Genomic DNA, 8,558 nt, shown 5'->3' with positions numbered 1-8,558 from the left:
CCCCCCCGTCCCCCCCGGCACTGTTCATCACCGTTTCACCAGTGACAATAAACAAGTCACCGCAGTTTTTGGCGGGGGTTTGCCAGCCATCAGAGTTTGCTGGCCCGTTAAAAACGTGGCAGGATGAAGCTCATAGCCTCAAATGATTGCTCTGAACATAGGGACATCCAGCCATGGACATGCTTGAGCCTCAGTCAAAGCCTCAGCATCGTCACGGAAAAGACTCGCACCGAATGTGAAAGGTCCTGGCTCTGAATACCTTTCGCATATTGAGCGAAATGTACATTTCACCTTACATACGCTATATATTTGAAAGTACATACATGCTACAAAACAGATTCTGTTCTTTAAAAAAAGTCAATAGGAGGTAAGGTGGTTCTTCTGTGTAAAGACAAATGAGTTTTTTCCGTCCTTCATCACGGAGATGTGACTACAGTCACTGCCCAGCAATGTTTTGCTGCAACCCATGAGTTTATGCCTGTGTCTGGTTATTTTCAAAGGGCTCACATGTTGGGAAAAGAGGGAACTCTGAGCTGAGCCAGCAGAATGGCTCATTTCCAGCAGGTCGTACAATACCTGACTTTCCTTTCTCCACTCACTCGGTAGAAGGCCGGAGTTTTACAGAGACAAGACACCATTGCCGCTGAAAGACACAGTTCTGTCCTCCCCAGGGACTGCCCCTCCGTTGCACTGATTTCCTGCTATGGTGTCAGGTCAGGAAATTAATCTTGATTAGAACTAACCTAAGCAGAAAGGGAGAACAGATCTGTGTTTTGACTGCTTTTTTGTATAACCCAAATACTTGGCTTGGAGGGAAAGGATGGAGCAAAATGAGGCCAAAGGGCAAGAGCGGCAGAGCCGTTAAGCCTGTGAAACTGCGGCCACAGGGTTAGATCCTCTTGCATGCACTTGCCTGGTTCTTTTCCAGATATAACTGTCTTACCTAATAATCAACACCATTTTACTTGTGCTTACCTTTATTCCCTTTGTTTCTATCACAGCAGCTTAATCCTCCCCCTTCCACTCTTGCAGGAGGCTGACTATGGATGAAGCAGCAATACACCCAAGCTGCGAAGGTCTCCCACTTCATGAACATCTTTGCAGTGTCCCTGCCACATCACTGCAGTGTCCCTAAGATTACTTCATGAAAGCAAGCACAGCTTATTCTAGATACATAACAAGTTTTAGATTTGAATTGACCATTAAATACAAAGTGAATTAAGTTTATAGCTACACTACATACAGCAGAGATGAAGGACAAATCTAGCAGTGCCTCTTCAATTTTACTAATGCATACAGAAGTTAGCCATTTAGTATAATACTTCTAACATGCTTTTGAATATGTATTATTTTAAACAGAAAACTGAGATGACATTCCAAGAACTAGTGAAAGCTAAACTAGCAAGAGAGGCATACAGAAGAAGAAACTCCTCCTCAAAGAATGAGGACATGTCACCTTTGCAGAATCAGAAACGTCTTGCTTCAAAAGTTAATCAATAAGCATTTTAAAACTTTTAGCTATTACAGGCTTTGGCACGAGTAGGAAGCTCAAGAGCTTCTCTCCCAGAACCAATATCCACAGAAGCCAGCTAACCTAGCACCATTTTCAGCAGAAACACTTCTGAGGAACTCGCTTCTACAGATGTGATAAACGACAGAAGCCCAATCTGGCTATGCTCCCCACCTGCCCCTTCCCCAGTAAAATTCCTGAACAGAAATATGGTAACAGATCCCTCTTACAAGCAAATCATGGAAACTCTGACCTGGGCTGAGTTACAGAGGAAACCACAGCATGCTGTTGTGCATTATTTATTCTAAATACTCTGAGGTCTGATCAGAAGAGATAAACATAAGAATACTTTAGATTTAGAATTTAAAACAAATTCAGTATGTATATTATATAAACTTTTATTTACATAAGGCATCAAAATTGCCCTTTTTAACAAAAGGGTCATTTTCCCTTTTACCAATACTTTGGTGAAAGAAATGTCACATTTAGTAGACTAATATTCACTGGTATACTTGTTCCAAACAAGCAGCTACAATCCAACGTACAAGACAAAAAACCAAATGCAAAAGATCTAAGCATACTATTTCATTAACCACTCTGTAGAACAAAGAATTAAGGCTTGTTTGCATCACGATGATGATCAATCATGCATCATTTATTCCCACAAAGAATAAAATTCATTTCCAACTAGAGCAGGAATAGCAAAAGAAGACGTCCGGTATAATCCCCACATTGTCTACATCAAAAAACAATTTGGCATCTTAGAAGTGAGACTGAAAAGTAGGGGGAAAGAGAGAGGAAAACAGAAAACAGCCCTTGCTTCAGAATCCTTTGTAAGCGTTTCCAGTGTCCATTTGCAGGAACCCTTCAGTTTAAAAAGGAAAAACAGGACATTCAAGGACTGATCTAGAAACATTTTCAGAAAGACTAAAGTTGTGGTTCCATTGATCATGAATATGAAATATGTAGAGAAAATACATTGTTTGGAATAATGAATTCCACACTGAGATCCCCAAGTAAACGGCATATATACATTGAGCTGAGCCTGTTTAATAGGTCTCACTTATAAAAATGGTAAACCTGTATTATTTTTCAGCCTGATTTAATAATTCCTGAGTTTTAGATCACTGCTGAGCCACAGCAGACAAAACTTTGAATAATGTAGTGAAAAGTTTTGCAGATCACTTTCAACATTAGCACAAATTTTGTTCAGCAACTTCAATCATCAATAAAAGTCAGTCTTCCAGGTCCTTCATTTTTCATCCACCTCCGATATCTCTTCCATCGGGGATCCATGGCCATCTTCTTCTTCAACTCCTCCTCTTGTTCTCTTTTATAGACCTGATAGACAGACCAAAGTTTTTAATAATGTTGAAGAAACAGCTTAAGTGAACCTCAGGGGGGGTGTTAAGCATTCATAGTTCAACCATTTGGCAGCTCTTTTTTTTTTTTTTTTTACAAAAGACTGAATTGCAACATAGAAGCAGACCTTGACCAACAGAAAGTGCAGGAGCACCTTCAACTGAGGAGCCTACTGGCTGTAGTTGAGATGCTTTGCGTTTTTGCTAAGAGCAGAACTACCTCCTTGTAAGACAGTGCTGCAAGCTCTAAAACTTTTTTGCTGAAGAACTAGATGCTCATGTGTTCAGCAAAATAAAATTTACAGTAAAGAACTGCTAATGCTCAGAAAGCTACATTTTGAGTCCCTTCTCAGCACACATACTGTTCAATGCAGTTATTCAGCTCCTCACTTTAGCCATTTTCCCATTTCAAAGTCATTGTCTAGATAGAATACTGCTATGGAACTTTTTATTCCTAATTAGATTTCTCAAGTAAGTTAATATATCTGCGTTAAGAATTGGCAGTACCAAATGATAAGTAATTACATTCTGTCAAGAAATGGTGTCATTGTAATGACATCTACAACTATCAGTGAAGTCAAGCATCTAAGAAAAGCAACAGCATCTGCATTTTTATTCTGGAAGGCAGTTTATGTGGATACAGCCAGTGTAAATCTCAACACTGTACAGGTTTATGTCATCTCAGTGTCATCTGACTTCTTCCCTTAAGGTTCTGCTATGCATGAATGAGATTTTTTTCTAGGTGGCTTTATAAATACACCAGCTCAATGTTCAGTGATCATACAGGTTTTAAGCATTTTTAGGAAAGCAACAGAGAGAAAAAAAAATATTGTGGAGCTCTAGGATGTACCAGTGCATTGAATTCTTGGTCTTTCCCATCCTAAAAGGACATTGGAAAACTGAACAATATGCAGATAGGCGTCTCCAATGATTAAAGAACAGAGAAGCTTTTGGGGAGAAACACCTAAGCATATTTTTCAGCCTAGAAAAGACATGACTAAGTTTCAAGTAAGGATATGGTAGTGGTACACAGTAGCACAGGTAGCACAAGAAAAGAGGATAAAGTGTGATTATTCTCCATTTCCAATAATACAAGAACCAGCAGGTGTCCGGGTGGCTTAAAAAAAACCCCATCTTCTACACATATCGTTGAACTCATGACCAGATGGCAGAGCAGATACTGAAAGCTTTAATGCATTCAAGGAGTGACTAGGTAAGTTTATTAAAGAAAAACTCATTAAAGCAATTACCTACAAAGACACCATTTCCTTTTCAGGAAGTCCCAAAGCTGGAAATTATACTGGAAAAATACTGCTATGTAAGTGCAACTTTCATGTATTCTTCACTAAAAATCAACTGCTGGCCACCACAGGAGATGACCTTGGGCTAAACAGACTTCACGTCACAGCTCTTCCATATTCAGTGACCAAAACATCACTACTTAGAAACAGCATGGGTCCCAAACCATGTCATTTTTTCTCTACAACCACAAGGATATCCATCCTATCTTACTTTTTTCCATATAACATCTGCTTTGACTAGTAACATTACCCAATCTTTGGACTTCCAGATTGTTTTCTAGCGAACCCATCATAATTCAACATGTGTTATGTACCTGTCGGCTAACCCTTTCCCCACATTAGCGTCAATTTTACTATTTTCCTCTTCCAATTTCTAGATTAATCCACCCCTGCCTACTTTCAAAGAAGCATTCTCTTCTCTTTGGTGCCCTGCCAGCAGCAAAGGCAGTTCTGCCACCAGCCCATTTCTTTTCCCAGCGTGTGCAGAGCAGCAGCAACTTCTCCTCTTCCCCTTAAGCAGGCCAAGTTCATATTCTCAGTTTCTCTTCTAGAAACCTCCCACCCAGACGGCCCACAGATGAGCTTCTGTGGAACAACAGAAGCGTTTTGTCAATCTGCTACCTGCCGGCATCCCAAGTCATTCTGGACTGCAATTCCATGCTGTGGCTAATGTTCTTTCACTGCTCTCACAGAAAGCTTAAAAAAAAAAAAATTACGTATTGACTATTTAGTAACTGGCTATCCATAGCAAGAGTAGCAGTTGTGCCCAATGGTATTTCATATACCATCTTTACTTGAATAGGTATACAGCACAGCAAGAACAGTCCCTGACTCACTGAAGGCCAAAGAACTACCAAGGGACAGTTTAAAAAAAAATGAGCTAGGAATTAATGGCTTAGAAGACTGATGAAATAGGAGTTTCACATGATCCAGGTAATCCTTATTACAAATTATTACTGTTTGGAGAACAGTCTTCAATCCACTGTAATAACTTTGTCAAACCACATTGTTACAAGAAAGCCTTTCATCAGATTCAACTACATCTTGTGTGCACAGATTCCCTAACAATCACAGGCGGATGTTCCCTGACCGAGCAAATCCCTTCCTATATCCACGGGCATGGTCAGGAGCTGTTGCCTACCAGTCCATGAGCATAAGAAGTCAAAGAAAACACACTGAATGGTTGTCTAACAGTTTTCAATTTAGAAAGCAATAGCTAAAATTGAAGCAATGCCTCACACAGCCCTGTCCCAAGCACCTTCACAAAATAGCTGTTCTTAGTATGGGAGCGCTGGATAACTAACATCAGCTGTTCCACCAGAGCTACCCACCTCATAGTTTTCTCGTATCCACAGTTGCCGTTCAAGAAAGGTCTCTTTTTGATGATCTTCTAGGCTGTCAAACTGAGACTGAGACATTTTCATGTACCTTCGTATGATATACAGCTTCTCTTCCACACCGTACTCTTGCCCTTTAATAGTGAAACAATAAATCCACCAACAGTACCAAACTACGTATTTGCACAAGTAAAAAGGAGCGAGCAGGATCTGAAATAGAAGGATATCATATATCTTGGGCTTCTGATAACCGCCTTTTATATCTATTTTATTTTTAATAATGTCTTTGATGATTTCTTCTTCTTCTTCACGAATTTCTTCTTTAGAACGCCTGTTCTTGCCTTTTTCTTTAGTCTTGTTGAGTAAACCTTGTTGCCTGGCAATCTCAGTAGCTTGTATGCGGTATTTTGGCACTGTAGCTAGGTAGTTGATAGCTTCATTGTAACTACTCCACCAGCTGAAGAACTGCAATTGAAGAACAGTAAAAGTAAAAAACATTTTTTTTTATACAGACACATTCCTATTTGGAGGTTTGCCAGGAAAAAAAAATAATGCTGTCATACACCTTTACTCGCAATTACATTACAGCAAGGGTAAAAACTGAAGGTAACGGTACTTCTTCTGCAGTATCACAGAAGCTGTAATTATTCCTCCAAACTTAGTAAGTGTCGTGGTTTAACCCCAGTTGGCAACTGAGTACCACACAGCCGCTCGCTCAGTTAAGTATTTGGCTGCATATGCCACTGGAATTTATTATTCCAAGCTCTCAAATTCTGATCAACATGTTTTTGTTTTAACTTCCAATATCCCACTAAAAAGTGAGCTATCTGCACCACAGAATCAGCTGTATCTTCATCTCTTAAACTTTTTGGTTATTTTTAATGACATTTTGAACCAGTAATCTAACAGATGCTAAAGAAAGGAGTTACGAACCTTCTTCCACTTAAATATTTGTCAGCACAAGTTTCCTCATCTAAAACACAGGCTGTTTTCTTGACCTTGGAACTACCACCTTCAGAGCAAACCTTGCTGAAAAGCATGAAATTCTCTCCTGACTTTATTGTGGTGTTTAAAATACACTGCAATGTCAGATTCACATGTTGGTAAACTCCTGATATTTAGTCCTATTATCTGAATGGAGTCTTGAATTCAGTTTGCAATTAGTCTGTTTTTTTAAAAATTACTTATGTGGCTTGGCAAACTGACACACGCTTATTTGCAGCACTAGTCCTGCCTGTGCTCAGCAACAGGCTATTCTCAGCCTGCCATGAAGAGCTAAGTAACTTCTTTAGAAAAGCTGCGTTTGTCCCTGTGAAATATCCTACCATCAAAAGAAACTGATCTCTACCTTTGTCCAAGGTACCAAGGGCAGTCAAAAATCTGCTCAGTACACCCTGACTTCAGATTCGTTAGTTATGGACACCACACAGAAGTTTACCACGGCAGCCTCCTCACTGACACTGTTTAATACCTGGCACGTTACGGGAGCTGCAGATACTTCTCTTCCCGTTCAGAAACTCACTGAGCAGTGTTACATGAACATGACATTTTACCTGAAACACAGAGATGGCACACACCGTAACCAGAATCACTATTCTGACATCCACTTTAGGTGCCAATCTCCTGCTGTAGTAGTGATAATAATGCCTGTAATACTCTTCAGGATGATCCAACATGTAGTCATAATCTTTACGTGTTTCTTCATCCTGCAGGATGAGACGAAAAACATGCATAGGTTCAGACTCCTGTTTTCACTTACTCTGTCATAACTGTGTTTTACATCTCATTAATGACCACGCTGCTATAAAATTTGCAACAGCCCAACTGAGTATGAAGCACAGAGGAAAATCTTCAGTCCTTTTCTCATATTCTCAATTAATTTTTTCTCACACTCATATGCCCACACCCATCTGACATATATGGTCTTAAACACATAACCAAGCACTGCACGAAGACGTTTAATACTGAAATAGAGACAGGCAACTGAAATCCACATAATAAGTATTTTTAACCTCAGAATGGGAAATCCAGATGGACTAGAGTTAATAAATATTGCTTAAGAAAAGATTTTCAAATGAAGGCCCTGTGAAGAGATTGCTTTACAAATCTTTTAGAATTAGCTTACAGGGCTGTGGAATCTGTCCAATGGAAGGCCATTTCAAAACCTCATTTTCTTGGAGTTTTTCACATTTTCACTCATGTAATTAAGAGATGAGAAATTTAATGCTGTCAGCCTCAACTGCATTCCCTTCCTACCCCAAAAAAAGTTCCCTTTTTCCTCCCTCGCAGCCTTAAAACACGTACAGGTTTCTTTCTTCCATTCCCGAGTCGCGTCTTTGCTAAGCCACGCATATTTTGCCCCGATAAGCCTCCCTTACAGACGCCATATGCTACTCGACTCACTGTTACTTTTTTGTTTAAAGGTATACCTCCAAGATAAAAGTCCAGCCGGTTCATTTTAAATACAAAGGGATTTTCAAGGGAACAAATTCTAAATACAAAGGGATCTTCAAGAGAACTGTATCCCCTCCCTGCACTCTTGGGCTGGCTACTGAAGAAGGTTTTTAAGGTGTCCCCGGGGGCGCCCCCCCCCCCCCCCCCCCCCCCCCCAGCACGCCTGCTGAGCCCACACAACGGAACGCAAGCCCGATGCTGCGGCGCCTGCCGCGACGCACGCCAGTGTGAAGCCGAGCGCCTCTGGCCCTCCCCCGGGGAAAAGACACCAGCGAGGTGTGCGCGGGCGAAGCCAGGCAGGAGCCCCGTCTCTAGGCCGGATCTCCTTCGACGTCCGCTTCAGAGACAGATGCAGCAGGTCGTTCGCAGCCGTCCAGCGGAATTTGGCGGGCATTATACACACCTTTCAGCGTATTTTAAAGCCACGACTCTTCTTCCCGCAACACGCGATTGCTTAATTTTGCTGCCCGCGGTTCACGCCCGAGCTGCCCGTACGCGAAGGCGGGCAATTTAGGCACCGGTAAACGGGAGAGCCGCCTGCCCCGGCCGGCGCCGGCCCCAGCCCCGCACCTACTCGCCTGGACGCCGCCTCCGT

General features: G+C 41.4%; 1 protein-coding gene across 1 annotated transcript; it reads right to left on the bottom strand.

The window, feature by feature from the left end:
* Positions 1-2,132: 2,132 nt before the first annotated feature.
* Positions 2,133-7,242, bottom strand: DNAJC25 (DnaJ (Hsp40) homolog, subfamily C , member 25). The gene is made up of 3 exons (XM_009329000.1): positions 7,063-7,242; positions 5,504-5,974; positions 2,133-2,851 (listed from the first exon to the last, which is right to left on the bottom strand). Exons 1-3 carry the CDS (start codon positions 7,240-7,242, stop codon positions 2,729-2,731), a joined length of 774 nt encoding a protein of 257 aa, XP_009327275.1. The 3' UTR covers positions 2,133-2,728.
* Positions 7,243-8,558: the final 1,316 nt, after the last annotated feature.

The sequence above is a fragment of the Pygoscelis adeliae genome, unplaced genomic scaffold, assembly GCF_000699105.1.
Source record: "Pygoscelis adeliae isolate BGI_AS28 unplaced genomic scaffold, ASM69910v1 Scaffold127, whole genome shotgun sequence".
Classification (NCBI taxonomy): Eukaryota; Metazoa; Chordata; class Aves; order Sphenisciformes; family Spheniscidae; genus Pygoscelis; species Pygoscelis adeliae.
Note: the sequence above shows the minus strand (reverse complement) of the source record. Positions and strands in the feature narration are given on the sequence as shown.

What these genes read in the sequence shown, in the direction of transcription:
- DNAJC25 (XM_009329000.1), bottom strand. Translation starts at nt 7,242, where the DNA reads ATGCATGTTTTTCGTCTCATCCTGCAGGATGAAGAAACACGTAAAGAT. An exon ending in GTGCCATCTCTGTGTTTCAG is followed by an intron (nt 5,975 to 7,062) that starts GTAAAATGTCAT and finishes CTTCAATTGCAG; the next exon opens with TTCTTCAGCTGGTGGAGTAG. An exon ending in GGATACGAGAAAACTATGAG is followed by an intron (nt 2,852 to 5,503) that starts GTGGGTAGCTCT and finishes TCTGTCTATCAG; the next exon opens with GTCTATAAAAGAGAACAAGA.